Source organism: Columba livia, chromosome 23 (assembly GCF_036013475.1).
Source record: "Columba livia isolate bColLiv1 breed racing homer chromosome 23, bColLiv1.pat.W.v2, whole genome shotgun sequence".
Classification (NCBI taxonomy): domain Eukaryota; kingdom Metazoa; phylum Chordata; class Aves; order Columbiformes; family Columbidae; genus Columba; species Columba livia.
In genome coordinates, this window is record NC_088624.1 from 6,805,523 (window position 1) to 6,821,087 (window position 15,565).

At 48.2% G+C, this 15,565-nt stretch overlaps 1 protein-coding gene across 4 annotated transcripts; it reads left to right on the forward strand.

The window, feature by feature from the left end:
* The first annotated feature begins 2,150 nt into the window (after positions 1 to 2,150).
* Positions 2,151 to 13,489, forward strand: LOC102087889 (gametocyte-specific factor 1). 4 transcript variants are annotated; one of them, XM_065040004.1, is made up of 7 exons: positions 2,200 to 2,357; positions 4,900 to 4,997; positions 7,011 to 7,137; positions 8,510 to 8,596; positions 9,271 to 9,331; positions 10,263 to 10,351; positions 11,687 to 13,489. In XM_065040004.1, coding segments are annotated over exons 1-7 (486 nt in total). In that variant the 5' UTR covers positions 2,200 to 2,335; the 3' UTR covers positions 11,689 to 13,489. The 4 variants fall into 4 exon arrangements, with proteins under 4 accessions (XP_064896074.1, XP_064896075.1, XP_064896076.1 ...); XM_065040006.1 differs by having other exon boundaries at positions 10,269 to 10,351; XM_065040002.1 differs by lacking the exon at positions 4,900 to 4,997 and having other exon boundaries at positions 2,151 to 2,357.
* Positions 13,490 to 15,565: the final 2,076 nt, after the last annotated feature.

Consider the following 15,565-nt stretch of genomic DNA (forward strand, 5'->3'; position numbering starts at 1 on the left):
CTTGGCCACCTGGGCACACTGTTGGCTCATGTTGAGCTTCCTGTCCATTAGTCCCCCCAGGTCCCTTTCTGTCTGACTGCTCTCCAGCCACTCTGCACCCAGCCTGTAGCGCTGCAGGGGGTTGTTGTGGCCAAAGTGCAGCACCCGGCATTTGGCCTTATTGAACTTCATCCCATTGGAATCGGCCCGTTTTTCCAGTCTCTCCAGATCCCTCTGCAGAGCCCTCCTGCCTTCCAGCAGATCGACACTCCCTCCCAACTTGGTGTCATCAGCAAATTTGCTGATGATTGTCTCAAATCCACACATCTCTCTTCGGTCACAATTGTCGATAGAACACATTCTGGAATAGACTAGCTCACCTATAGCACTGCTGTCACCACACCTCTTATGTAGGTAGTATCCAAACCAAACTATATTTTTTAAAAAGTGCCTTATCTCTGTTGATGGCGTCTCACCCGCATTCCAGGCTGGTCCAAGGATCTGTGGTCCCTTCCAGGAATTCCCTGGTGCCAGCGTAATGTTCCAGAGATCCTAGGATCCATGGAAGGTTAGGCAGATAGGCCATCCTGGATCGCCAGGAAATTATACTGAAAAGTTGGCAAAAAGACTCCTTAACACTGTTTTGAAAGTGCTAAACAGCAGCAGTTTTATTGCAGCACACCAGACACAATTTCCCTGCCCTGTTCCCTATTGGTTGGTACTTCAGGGTTTACAGACTACCCTGATACATACAATACCCTAAACCTTATCAATCTATTTAAAATATGGATTCCTGGTAATTTGGCTACCCTTCGCCCTAAATTGACTTGTAAATACGGGCATCAGTATGCATACAGGTATCAGTATATATTTCCGGAAGAAACTTTGTTTTACAGGTCCTCAGTTATGTAAAAACAACAGTTCTTTGTTAAATGTTCCTTACAACGGTTTTAAACTAAATGAGGGAGATTCAGGCTGGCCATGAGGAGAGAATTGTTGTCCCTGAGGGTGGTGAGAGCCTGGCCCTGGTTGGCCAGAGAGGTGGTAGATGAACCATCCCTGGAGACATCCCAGGCCAGGCTGGACGGGGCTCTGAGCAACCTGAGCTGGGTGAATCACAGAATCCCAGAATGTGAGGGGTTGGAAGGGCCCTGGAAAGCTCATCCAGTGCAATCCCCCCCATGGAGCAGGAACACCCAGATGAGGTTACACAGGAAGGTGTCCAGGCGGGTTGGAATGTCTGCAGAGAAGGAGACTCCACAACCCCCTGGGCAGCCTGGGCCAGGCTCTGACACTCTCACCAGGAACAAGTTGCTTCTCAAATTCAAGTGGAACCTCCTGTGTTCCAGTTTGCACCCATTGCCCCTTGTCCTGTCACTGGTTGTCACCAGAAGAGCCTGGCTCCATCCTCCTGACACTCCCCCTTTCCATATTGATCCCCATGAATGAGTCCCCCCTCAGTCTCCTCTTGTCCAGCTCCAGAGCCCCAGCTCCCTCAGCCTTTCCTCACACGGGAGATGCTCCACTCCCTCCAGCATCTTGGTGGCTGCGCTGGACTCTCTGCAGCAGTTCCCTGTCCTGCTGGAACTGAGGGGCCCAGAACTGGACATGATGAAGACGTCCCGTGTTATAAATGAAGACGAGTTTTTGAGCCAATCAATTAATTTTATTAAACAAGCGAATTTACAGCAAGCGGTAATTAGGCAAAACAGCGCTGGGTGACCGGGGGAACTCAGTTCCGCCAACGGGCACACCCTCCACTCTTCGTGGGTGCTTATATAAGTTATACACGCGTTCATGCATTGGTTGATGCTGTTTGCGGGCATCCAGCAGCTCTCAGATTGGTGGAAGATGTCGCTGTGGAAGAAGTTGCTGTGGAAGATGTTGCCTTCTGAGAAACAGGACACTGTCTGGCTTTGAGACGCTGAGTCACTGGGGGGGGCTTGTCCTATTTGACCTTGCTGCCTTATCCAGGCATTCACGCCTTGGTTTAACTGCCACTACAAAGTTCTACAAAACATAATCAAACTTGCACAAGCACAGTTACTGCTTACAACAATATGCATAATATAGCTGAGTTCTACTCGATTTGTTCAACAATAACAATTTTGACCATTACTTATTACATCCCTGAGGAGTTGGGAAAGTCCCTTCAACCCAGGGACGGGGCTCCCGGCCCGCACAAGATGGCGCCAGTGGCGTTGCCCCGGCAACAGCTGCGGGGCGAGCGGCGGCTCAGGGGGGTGGGGCGCTTGGCAGGAAACGGCCGCAGGGGCGCTCTGGGGGTGGCCCTGCCTCAGACCGGCCCTGTCCGAGCCTTGTCCGAACCCGTTCCGAGCCTGAGTCCTCATCCGCCATGGAGCTGGAGGATGACTTCGGTGAGGCTCGGGGTGCGATGTCGCGGGAGGAAGGGGGAAGAAGAAAGGCGGCCCGCCGCCTGCAGTGGGCCTGTCTCCGTCTCCATGTGACTCAAGAAAGCTCCAGCGGGTTTCTGGTTATTTGAACCGGGCCGGTGTTTTAGGTGGTTACCACAGCAGGTGTGGGGATGGGGTCTGGCTTTTAGGAAGTATCAGAATAAAGCAGCTGAGTGTTCCAAGTGTTCTTCCCGCCCGGGGCTGGCGCCTCAGCCGCCCCCACACACTCGGGGCTGTAGTGGGTTTGTGTCTCCATGAAGCGTGGCTGGGGGCCGGTCTCAGGTGCACATGGCTTTGCTGTGGTGTCTTGGAGGCTTTGCACACTGCAGCCTTGTGTTAACTGCATCTGTTTACTTATTTTTGTGTTTGCTGGTTTATATACTGTGGCGAGGGCTTTCCTCTTGCTCTACTGCGCATTTCTGTTGCCTTTTATTGATAACACGCTTGGTCTGATCTTGTCTTGAGTCAGTTCAGAGAGAGGAAACCCCTCTGAATCCTCTGCGATGGCTGAACCAGTCCAAAGCTTGTCAATCCTTCTTAATAATGAAGAATTCTCTAGTTTTTGGCTGTTCTAATGGCCTGAGCTGGCTAATGGAGGTGAGAGGTTTTCATAGAGCTGACAGTACTGAACAGCTGAGATGAAAGAAGGATGAAGTCTGTCCTTCCTTCCGTCCTTCCTTCTTAGTGGTTCACAGCATGAAGCTGTGACTTGTGGAGCAACATCTTAACTAACCGTCAGCCTCTGGGTTCCTATCTGTCCCCAACATGGCCATTGGGACAACTGAGCAGCACTGGATGGGCAAGCGAAGGGGGTGTGATGGCAGCAGAGAGGCCGAACAGCAGCAGCTGGTACACACCCTGTTTCCCTGAAAATAAGACAATTTTTTGCTCCAAAAGGTGCTTATTTTTTTTCCATGTATAGCTGCCTGGACACTATTTAAATTGACTTTTTTGTGAACTGTAACTAGGGCTTATTTTTGGAGCAGGGCTTACCTTTCGAGCGTCCTCAAAATTCCTGAGAAATCATGCTAGGGCTTATTTTCAGGGAAACAGAGTATCTCGACCTGGCTGTTGAGCACCACTGCATGGGTAAGAGAAGGGGGAGTGATGGCAGGAGTGAGGCTGAACAGCAGCAGCTGGTACTGAGATCTCCTTAAGCTGCTGTGTAATCTAATCCTAAATGCGCTAACAGCTGCTGCAAAAAGATTGGCAAAGCAGAAAGGATGGGAAAAGCCTGGCTGGCTCCCTGTGTACTGTAGGGAGCGATCACCCTGCCAATATAACAGGCTCAGGCAGGATCTCTCAGTAAAGGAAATTTTATTAGCGATTTTGCAAGGCCAGGTGTTCTACGTAATGGTGGCACATGAAACAGGGCAAAAAGCCACTGCTTGTATCCCCCCCAAATCCCAGCTGCAAATTCCCTCCCTGTACCCTTCTGGCTGGGTATTGCAGGGTTTGCAGAGACTATCCGACACTTCCCAGATGTCCTGCCTCAGTTTACCTGTCCCACTACTCTAATTCCAACCACCCCCTCCCAGTATTTATGTATTTCCATTTTAGGTGTGGTTTTTTGGCGCTCTGGCAAACCTTCCCCCAGCTTAACTTCTAACCACAGGAATCAATTTGCATTCCTTAATTAGCTCTAAGAGGCTTTGTTTTACATTCAGGGTCTGGTCGCCGGATGTGTCTCAGTCTTTATCAGGTTTCAAATGGACAGTTGCAAAACCAACATTCCTCCTTCAATGGCTCCTTACATGTACCCCACAAACAGACCCACGGGCAGCAGAGACCAGTGTCTCCTTCTGGCTGCCTCACTGAGAATATGGAAATGTGGGGGTTTTGTATATATATTAACATTTATGGGTAAAATATATTAAAATATAGATGAATAAAAATTTATATAATGTCTGCGTGCACTCATGCTGCTCCAGGGTTCAGGTGGTTTAGCCAGTTTAGTAACTCCTCAGCTCTTAAATAATTGCATCTTATGAAAAATTTCACTTCGAAGTCACCGTGGCGGACACGCTAAATTGCCTGGTGTTCTTTCTCCAGAAAAACCAGCTGTTGGTCAAAAACAGACTTGGTTCAGGCGGAGGATGCTCCTGAGGGCACTGGTGGGTGTGTGCTCGTCCCACTGATTCTCCTCTGGGATGGCTGGTAAAGCTCTTCTGTCCTCGTTCGCTCGGAGTGAGCGTGGTGACCTACTGAACACAGTAACGTAAAGAGTTGTTATGCTCAGTGCTGCTGGCTGTTCTCTGTTTTGACCAACATCCCAGTCACTGCAAACTTCAAAATGAATTTGTTTGGTTATGCAAAACAGGTACCAGCCTTATTGAATGGTTTCAAAATAAGAACAACTGGTTTAACTTCCTAAGATCACAGCCCTGATGTGGTGGTGGGGTGTTTTTTTTTCCAGCTTTGCTGTGCTGCTGATGCTTGATCTTGTCTCTTAATTCATTTGTTCGTTATTTTTTTTTCCTCTCTCTCTGTTCTTCCATTCTACTAGATGCTTTCGATCCAGAGCGATTAATACAGTGTCCATATAATAAGTATCATCAAATCCGAGCCTGTCGGTTCCCCTACCACCTTGTGAAGTGTCGGAAGGTAAGCGGGACTGCAGGAGGAATTCTGTGCATGTAAATGACATGCACGTTCTCGTTCTTGTTGCATTTTCTGTCTGGAGCAAGTTCCTGACAAATAGCCTTGTTTGGCCTTTATTTCATACCACTGTTTTATTTGTTTAGTAATAGCTTCAAGTACATATTCATTCACCCAAGACTAATTTGACCCTGTTGAAAGGAGATAGATTGTTCATGGTAGGTCAGGGGGGAAATTCTGGACTCTTCCAGCAGCTCACAAAAGTTCATATACATTTTTTTTTTCCTTTTGAAGTTGAAAAGAGAACTCAGTCTGAGTTATGAGCACCCGTTCTTGCTCATGTTGTGATGCTGCAATTCATTCTTGAAGTGCTGGAAATGCAACTGCATAGCAGGGTTTGGGTTTGTTGTTTTTATGGGGGGGTCGGTGTTGGTTGGTTGGTTTTGTTTGTTTGGTGGTGGTGTTGTTTTTTCTCCTATATAACTGTTTAATGAGCATTTGGCAGAAACTGCACATCCTGAGCTCAGCGCATTCGGGAGAGGTTTGTTTCTTTTCCCCTCTCCATCTTTTATCCAGAATCTCACTACAAATAATTCAGTAGGAAGCATTCCTTCCTTTTTTCTCCTCTCTTGTCCTCATGATTTATTTAAACCTGTCAAGTGTTAGCACCTGACTGAGCTTTGGGGTTTTGCTGAGACCTCGTAAAACTCACTTGTAACCAATAAGTTTGCCAATGTGTTTTTAAAACAGTACAGCAGTGCTGCACCTTCCGGTTAAGATGTGGTAGTAGGGTTTGTGTCCTGCTACCAGTACTTGCAAACAACTCATTTTGATGGTATTAGAGCCTTAAAAAACATTAAGTAACTAGTGAAAGGGGTGAGCAGGGCTAAGTGACAAGTACCTCCATCTTTCCAGTGTATGAGGGGCTGAAATTTTCCTTGTTGACCCTCTGCAATTTTTGGCAAGAATGAGCTGGGTGAACAATGTTGGCAAGTAAACTTTTAACTATGTTGGTTTTGTCCTTTTCTTGCATAACTGATGACCAGACAGTTTTGGCAAGTTTACCTGGTTAGGAGGGTGAGGTGAGCGATCAGACACAGTTGGTGTCTTTAAGTAATTAGCAGAAGGTTTTGAGGATTATCATCTGATCCATCTGAAGACGCCACTGTGTAATTATTCGCAGTGGCAAGCACCTAGGCAGAGATTATCCTTTTTGCGTGGTAGTTTGTTGAATTCCCTTTGCATTCCCTTTGCATAAAATCCACTTAAACGCTTCCTCCTGCCTCAGCTTCCCATCGCTTTGTGCAGCAGTCGTGTATCGGTGGTGGAGGAGCCGCTGCCTCAAGCAGCGTCTGTACGAGGCATTTCTGCCTCGGGTGCCAATCTGGTCCCTGACCAGCGGAGCCGCGTCAGCCAGAACCAGGTCAGCACTGGGACAGTGGTAAATTGTGCCTTTCCCAGTAAATGCTGCATCATTTGCAGCGGGTCAACTATTAATAATTTACCGTAGCGACAGCTGAGCGCTGCCAGTAGAACCTGCGTGATCAAGTTTTACTTGAACAGTAAACCTGAACTACCAAAGCCTGCAGGTGGAATGCTACCAACTCCCTAGCTGTTTCAAAAGGTTTAAGGAATTTCTCTGCCTTCGTGCCTGTTTTTAAAATATCTCAACGGTTTGGATTTGCCTAACATCTCTCTCCTGTTGTGTTTAAAATAGTTTCATCTCTGATTTAAACCATGCAGCCGTATTGCCAGCGTAGGGAGTTTAGCTGAGGGCATGTTTCATTCCAGCCAGCTCAAGGCTGGCTCAGTTTCTCAGTTTCTGATTTAAAGAACAGTAATTTTTTATTTCCTTTGTGTTTTTAGTAAGCGTCTGAACAATGTATTGCCATTTTTTGTTTACTTCTTTTTATTTAAAGCAACATCAGAAATATCCTTGGATTTTTTTTTCTATGGATTAGCGAAACGTAAGTGAACTTGAGAGATATAGCACATGAATTTTGGTTTTCCCTTGTCTAGAGCTATCCTGAAGTTGCAAAGGAATTGGCCACATGCCCCTTCAACGCTCGCCATCTGGTTCCTCGGGCTGACCTCAGCGATCACATAAAGAAGTGCAATGACAAAGGGTTCATTGAGCAAGACATAGGTAAGAGAACCACCCGTGCTCTGAGATGTTTGTTCATCCTGGGGACTGAGGTCTCCTCTTGGTAAGTATTGCTCACAGAACAAACAAAAAGTGAGAGTCAAATTATTGCCTGTAGTTTTATGTGACACAGCAGCTTTGGGAAAACTTGAGTCTTGCTTTGATTCACTGGGTAGGTTCATGGGAATATTGCAGGTGCTCCTGGAAAGCCTTGTAGTTATTTTGTTACCAGGCTTATTGAATAAAAAGGTTGTACTCTAGATGGTGCACACTGAAGTTCCTCCAGCAGGAGCTGGGATGCTTTGATGACCAGAAGGACAGGCTCTTCTTTTTGTAGAGCTGATCTCCTTTTGGGGCTTGACCACTGGTGCCATGGGGAGAGTTGGTTTCTGCCAAACACGTGTCTAAGCTCTGGGAACCCATGCAGCTCTTCTCCTCCTGGGCAACCTGAGCACTTCTCTCCCACCAAGAGATGGGGCAGCTCCTCTTCCAGGGTGCTCTGATGCTGAACTTGCTTCATCTGCCACACAGTTCAGATTTCAGTCTCCTACCCAATGAGACAAAGTGAAGGGGCTGCCCCAAACCCCCAAAATATTTAGTAAGGTATCCTGTACTACGCAGTGTCTTCTCCACCCCCTGTGGTGGCTCTTTATTGCCACACTGCAGAGCAAATAGATGGTTTTCTCTCTTCTGTAGAGTTGCACCAGGGCTGGCAGCAATGCCTGCGTCCGTGTGAGCAGGTTTCCTCTAAACTCAAGCGTTCCTGCCACAGAGTTCCAGGGGGCAGAGTCTTCTCCTGTTCATTGAAAAAGATGAACTCAAAGTTGCTCAGTTTCAGATCAGTATCTGGCTCCTGGGTGTACCTTATGTGCTTGCATCATGTGGGGTTTCCTCTAAAGCCAAGAGCTGTTTTGCAGCTTGATCCAAAGCACCTAAAGCACCTCCCTTATGAGGAAAGATTGAAGGAGCTGGGGCTCTTGAGCTTGCAGAAGAGGAAACTGAGGGGTGACTCATTCCTGGGGATCAGTATGGAAAGGGGGAGTGTCAGGAGGATGGAGCCAGGCTCTTCTGGTGACAACCAGTGACAGGACAAGGGGCAATGGGTGCAAACTGGAACACAGGAGGTTCCACTTAAATGTGAGAAGCAACTTGTTCCTGGTGAGGGTGGCAGAGCCTGGCCCAGGCTGCCCAGGGGGGTTGTGGAGTCTCCTTCTCTGCAGACATTCCAACCCGCCTGGACACCTTCCTGTGTAACCTCATCTGGGTGTTCCTGCTCCATGGGGGGATTGCACTGGGTGATCTAACATTCTGTGATTCTGTAATGCTTCTGAAGTGGAATTGACTGCTAATCACTGCGTTTTCTCTCTTCCTGAAGTGAATGAGTCCTCTGGCTCCCAGAGAGAGCAGATGAACGCTGTGAGCACATGGCAGGCACCTCCCTGCGACGAAGACTGGGAAACAGGTGAGGAACTTCTCCATCTGCCACACTGCTGCCTTCTCCCTGGTCCTGTCCTTTAACTCCACTGGGGACAGTGTGAGTCCAGGGATGCTGTTCACGGAGGTCTCACTTGTAGGACACCTTGTGTATGCTCATTCCTGAAAAAACAGATCTCTGCCCCCAGCAGGCTATTTTTGATATAGAGGACTATTCAACATGCCTGTCATAACTGACATGGAAGCATATCATAGAATGTCCTGAGTTGGAAGGAACCCACAGGATCATGGAGTCCAACTCCTGTCCCTGCACAGGACACCCCACAGGTCACCCCGTGTGTCTGAGGACGTTGTCCAGTCTCTTCTTAACACTGTCAGGTTGGGGCTGTGACACCTCCCTGGGGAGCCTGTTCAGTGACCAGCACCTCTGGGTGAAGAACCTTTTTCTCATGTCCCACTGACCCTCCCTGGCACATCTTCTGCCATTCCCTGCTATATATTTCTAAACATCTGCCCCTTCCCATATAGGCTTTTGTCCTTTTTGTGCAATGATGACAATGTTTATGTTCCTCAGTTAAATGACAGTGAAGATGACACATTCATCATTAGATCAACTTGTACTCATGTGCAAATATGACACAATCTGGTGGTGGTTGCTGGAGTTTCTTAGTTCGGAGCCACAACATCTGTTTCCTTTTGCAGAGTCGCTGGAACAGTCAGATCCTCCTTTCATTTGGGGCATGACCAATTCTGGCAAAAACAGGTAACGAGTGTGAGTTTGATTCTTTACAACAATGTTTTGTGTAGAGGAATGTTGCAGCCTCCTCCCAGCCTGGATGGCCGGACACAGGCTGACTTTGCTGCTATGCAAACCCTGGGAGGAGGGGGTGCGGATGAACAGGGAACGTTCTTAGGATGCTGGTTTTGTGTCACTCGTTTTCGGATATAACTGACCTGTGCAAGAGAAAGAAGCATTCAGGAATGCAGATACTGCATGTGGCAGGGTGCCCTTCCTGACCATGGCCTGTGTTCAACTCCTGCTGGATATCTGGCCGATATACAGGGGAGAAATGTGCTGAACCTTTGTGCTGGCTTTGGAAATGTGGCCAGGAGCCTCCATCTGGAGCCTTTTCAAACAGTCACTGAGCTTCTCTGGTCAGCAAGCAGTCCCTTGTGACCTCCAGTCACCTTAGACTGTGCTGTCATTGGGGGGCCTATGTGAGCAGAAATCCCCTCCTCTTGCACTTTGCAAAGCATAAACGCAGTTTGGGTTTTTGGTAGCGAGGAGCTTAATGGCCAGCGGTGAACTGAACGGAGCTGTCTTGACTGGTTGCACTGATCTGACAGTGGATCATGGTTGCAGGCGGTCCATGAGATCTGGTGACAAAACCAGAGTTGCCACAGCATGTTTTAGGGTCTGTCTAAGCCCATATGCAACAGCCGTCCTGCACCTGACAGCTCTGCAGTTCTGTATGGGCTCAAACATGATAAACCTCTCCTTCCACAGCAGCAGTGACATCTGATTTCACTTGTTACACTTTTTGGAAAACTTTCTAGTGTTTAGAGTGTACATAGCTCTTCTAAGCACCACCACCTCCAAAGTACCATCCCCTTGTGTCCCTGCTCCCCTCCATAGCAAAATGCATAAATTTGAGCAAGTGCATTTGTCAGGAGAAGTAACTAAAGTCTTTCAGTTCCAGTGCCACCTTTGAAAAAAAGAATTGCTTGCCTTCGAGAGTCCGTGCCCCTGGGTCCTTCCCATACTCTGCATCATGGAAAGGCTGTAAGTACTACACGTGTGGCATTGGCACTGTGACTTCTGAAGGTGGTGGCAGCTGCTGACACTTCTGGCTGCAGCGTTGCTTCGTGGCCACCACTGCACAGACCAGAGGGGTGGTGTTTAACACCTGCCTCCTCGAGAGCACCTTCTGAGGACATCTGATGTTTGGATCATACTCTGTATCCTTTCTTTGAGGCATCCTCTGTATTCTTTATTTCATATTCTTTACAGTGGTCTGACTTACACAGCCCCACACCCACATAGAATCAGGGAATGTCCTGAGTTGGAGAGACTCACCAGGATCATGGATTCCAACCCCGGTCCATGCACAGGACACCCCACAGGTCACCCCGTGTGTCTGAGGACGTTGTCCAGTCTCTTCTTGAACACTGTCAGGTTGGGCTGTGACACCTCCCTGGGGAGCCTGTTCAGTGTCCAGCACCTCTGGGTCAAGAACCTTTTCCTCATGTCCCACTGACCCTCCCTGGCACATCTTCTGCCATTCCCTGGGTCTGTCACTGTCACAGAGAAGAGCTCAGCCTGCCCCTCCTGCTCCTGCTGAACCTGCAGCCCATGAGCTCTGCGCTCAGTCTGCTCTGCTCCAGCTGAACAAACTCAGGGTCTTCAGCCGGTCCTCATGCGGCTTCCACTCCAAACCTTCACCAACTTCGTAGGCTCCTCTTGGACACTCTCCAGTAGCTTTATATCTTTTTTGTGCTGTGGCACCCAGACCTGCACACAGTGCTCTAGGTGAGGCTGCTCCACGGCAGGGTAGAGCCACTTTGTCTCTCTAAACAAGTCCTCCACACCACCCTCACTAACCCCTTTCACCTCCATGTACTCACCCCCCACTTAACCAAATTATTTCCTTGCTTTGTGCAACTCTGCTCACTGTCAGACACAACCAGCTCAGAGCAGGGCTGAACTAGGGCTGCTTAAACCTGCACTACTGGGGAAAAAGCAATCAGGCTACATCTGGAGGTGGGTGGGAGGGAGGGAGCTGCTTCTGCTGAAGTGCCTGATGCTGAAATCACAGACTGTTAATTTTCTGTTAATAGCAAAGCAAAAACTTAAAGGTGCTTTGAGGAATGACTGTCTTGTTTGGCAATTGGAGCAACTAAACCCAGTACTTCCTGGGCTTTGCAGTCAGGGCTTCTGCACAATTGTGTAATCGCCATAGGGTCAGGTTGTATTTGCCAAACCAAACTGAAATGTCAGTTGTTGAGAAGTGTTGTTGCCAAGTGCTACATCAGCATAGGCCGCTCTTGCTTGGGGCAGTGGAGGAAATTCTTGTGTTTTTCTCTATCTTGTGCTAAAAATGTGTCTTGTCCTTTTCAGAGTTTGGAGTGCGAGTGTCTCTTCTCCCCGAAGTTCGTTCCCTCCCAGGACTCAGTGACTCGTTTCCCAAGACCACAGAGCTCCTGCAATCAGCAGATATTCCCTGGACCTAATGGCAGGACTCTGTGGATTGGCTGTTGCTGCATGATGTGTTTTTGCAAAACTCGAGTTTTAAAAACTATCCTTGGTTGCCAAGTCTTTCTCCCAAGCACTTGTTTCACAAATTAACCTAATCTTCATTTGGTGAGCGTTGTTACTGTTATTGAGTAAATGGGTTGATAAATTTATGCAACACCAACTTGGAAATCCTCACTCCTTGGACAGGAATTGGCAAGTCAGGTCAGGTCACTTCTTAAATGGCAGCACTGATGATCTGCAAAGTTGTTTGTTTGCTCCAGTGATCTGGACAGGCAGAACTCTTTTGAAGTTGGGATCAGTTTTAAGTGGCAGGCGTGGAGAAGGGGGGTGATTTTAAGTAGAGGAGGTGGGGTCTGATTAGGTTCCTAATTATAGAAGCAATAGTGGGGAACAGAACAGCATGAGGTTGCGTGTATCACTAAAATCTTGTCCCTTAGCACGTGCGTTTGCAAAAGAGGCCCCTTCAGAGTTTGTACTTAAGATGTTTTGTGCTAATTAAACAAAGGGTTGCAATTATGCCTAGGGATTGCAATGCCCTGTAAAATGGCAGATTTGTGTGAATTCAGGCCTTGGTGTGGTATGAACTCTTATAGTCCCATTTCAGCGAAGGTCAGGAACCAAACACCAGAGGAATTTCTAGGAATTTGAACCCTGCACCTACAAAGCAGAGCTACATATTCCTGCTCTCAGGTATAATTATAGGGTGTCTGGAGCGATTTCTGTGGGACTTTTACAGGATGCTTGTGAGAACATTTGGTTGTTTGCTGGGGAGGCGCAGAAAATGTTCACTGGGGTGAGCTGTGGTCACAACATCTGTAGCCGGTGAACTCTCATTTGAGGGCCTGTTAGAGCCTGGAGAGCATAAAGTAAATTCCGAGAGTTTCTCTGGTACGTAAAGCAGCTGAGACTTCCTACTGCATAATGTTTAATTAATAGCATCTGGATCAGCCAAAACTAGAAGTATTTCTATGCGCATGTACATTTTGCTTTTGATCTTGTCAGTGTCTGAGTTTATGCACATAGAGTATGTAAAGTGGACAGTTTGGGTTTTAAACTACGTTTGTCATCTATAGAGGCTTCTGTCTCCTTCCTAGAAAACGTCCCGATCGCACCTTTGCAGCTTCAAACCTGAACCCCTGTCATGTGGGTGCCTGGTGCTTTGAGCCATATGGTAACGAGGAATCCTCTGTGAATTCACTACGATACACATAATGCCACGCAGGTGAAGTTTAAAGGGTGTACTTAAGTATTTGTGTAGTTTCCAGCAGAGTTTTATAGTTTTCTAACACTTAAAATACGTTTGAGAGCTCTAATGTAACTGTTCTTTGTTGTGGAGGTGTGGGGAGGTAGAAATGGTTCTAATCACAAAAAATACACATTTGGGACTGTGTAGATGTTTGGATCAAGCGGTATGTTTCTGAAAATGGGGGCAAAGTACAAACGGGATCTAAATGTACAAACACAAAACACTTAAGAAACCAGGTATGGTGTTTGTCTAGAAAGAAATTAACGCCTTTTCACGTCTCGAAAAGAATGTTCCTCAAAATATTGAACTTTCACCAATCTAAAATACGTGTTGACTACTGTGCAAAATTAGGATTATTTTCAAGTTAGGTTCTGTCAAACGTTCTTGTTGGCAATTTAGAATAAAAATGTTACAAATGCTGTTGGACTCATATTTCTGAAAGGTATCTGTAGTGATTAGTACTCCTGTTGAATACATAAATGCTTACATAGTAAACACTCCATTCTACCTTCATTTAATTATTGTTTTTGTCGCTTTGAAGGAAAGTGGTGACAAATATCAGCTGCTTGATTGTTTCTGGTATAACTGCAGCAGCATATTGGCAGGATTCATGGGCCAGAGCACTATAATTTTACAAATAGGTGCCATAATTGGGCCCCATTACTGTAAGTTCCTATAATTGCCAGTTGGTGGAAGACTGGCAGTAATTAGCGCAGTAACTACCTGCTTTTGTTGGGTGTCACTGCTTTGCTGCGCCACAGAGATGAACTTTGGCTGCACCTACTCCCAGGAGGCACTTTGTCCCATTCCCCAGCCCAGTGTCAAGATGTCTTGTCCAACAGCTCTGCCGTCCCCAAAAGGACCAGGTGGCCTCAGAAAGGTGACGGTTGTGCCTAAAACATCCCCTGGCCACGGTAATCAGGGGCCAGGGACCACAAGAAGTGGATTTGACTCGCAGGGTAGGTGCAGCCGACATGACGGAGCTCTGAGATGTGGAGTCCCACATCTTTCTGGGCAGCTTCTCCAAGCACGTCCTGCATGTGCCACCACCTGTGAAGAGTGGGAGACCCACAATTTGACTGTTCCCTGCGGTGGTTTCAGCGTGGAAGATTAACAGGTTGTAGGGATGTAAAACAGAAAGATGATTCACCTCCAGCATCGTGACTATCTGAACTCCCAGTATTGTCTGTCATGGGGCTGTTGGGATGAAGCTCCGATTGTTTTCTGTTTACCACAAGGAATGTTTTTAACATTATGTCAAATGGCACCTAGTCCAACATGGCAGAGCAAGGGCTTTCATGTGACAGTCACTGTGGCCACAGCCATGTATTCCTCTGTTAAATCCTCACTCTCTTTCTGCCCCCTTCCCAAGAGGCTGGATGTGTCCCTTGCCAGGAGAAGCTGATGGGATGTGGAGAGGTTGAGGTTGGACCCTGGGAACAATTTCTTCCCCAAAGGTCTGCCGGGCATGGGAACAGGCTGCCCAGGGCAGTGCTGGAGTCACCATCCCTGGAGGGTTGGACAGACGGACAGGAGGTTCTCAGGACATGGGGCAGGGACAGGGGTGGGGGAATGGCTGGACTGATGATCTTGAGGGTCTTTTCCAACCAAAATGATTCTCTGATTCTATGAAATATCAGCCCCTTTTGGCCTGCCAGGGAGCACTCTCCTTGGGAGCAGAGCCCGACCCCCCTGGTTCCAAGCTCCTTTCAGGCAGTTCAGAGATCAGAAGGTCTCCCCTCAGCTCCTGTTCTCCAGCTGAACCCCCCAGGTCCCTCAGCCGCTCCATCACCCTTGTGCTCCAGCCCCTCACCAGCTCCGTTCCCTTCTCTCCACTCGCTCCAGCACCTCAAGGGTTTTCTTGGCGTGAGGGGCCCAGAACTGCCCCAGGATTGGCGGTTTGGCCTCCCCAGGTCCCAGCACAGGGACGGTCACTGCCCTGGGCCTGCTGGCCACACCAGTGCTGGTCCCAGCCAGGATCCTGTGGCCTCTTGGCAACCTGGGCACACGCTGGCTCATGTTCAGCCGCTGGCACCAACACCCCCAGGGCCTTTTCCAGCTGCTCTTCCCCAGCTGCAGCATCCATGGGGTTGTTGTGACCCAAGTGCAGGACCTGGCACTTGCCTTTGTTGAACCTCATGCAATTGGCCTGAGCCCATTGATTAATACAGGGTCCTGAACTGTCTTGGCTCCTACCGGTGCGCAATGGAAGAGGGTGAGAAAACAAGAGGGAACAAGGAAGACTTTCCATCATGGGGGTGTTTATGAGCAAACATAATGTGCTGGAGGTGGGAAAGAGCGAAGGGAACAGATCTACCTGATGGGGCAAGGAAACAGCTGCAAAAATGCCCCATCACTTTAGTTCTGGAAGGTGAACAGGCTCCAAGAGTCATTTTGCCTCTGGAGTTCGGTGTCCAGCTCCTTTATGGTGTGATCAGGAAGGCTGGAGGAGAAGAGCTGGGTGGTGGTGTGGACCTGGCTGTCGGAGGGCTCTC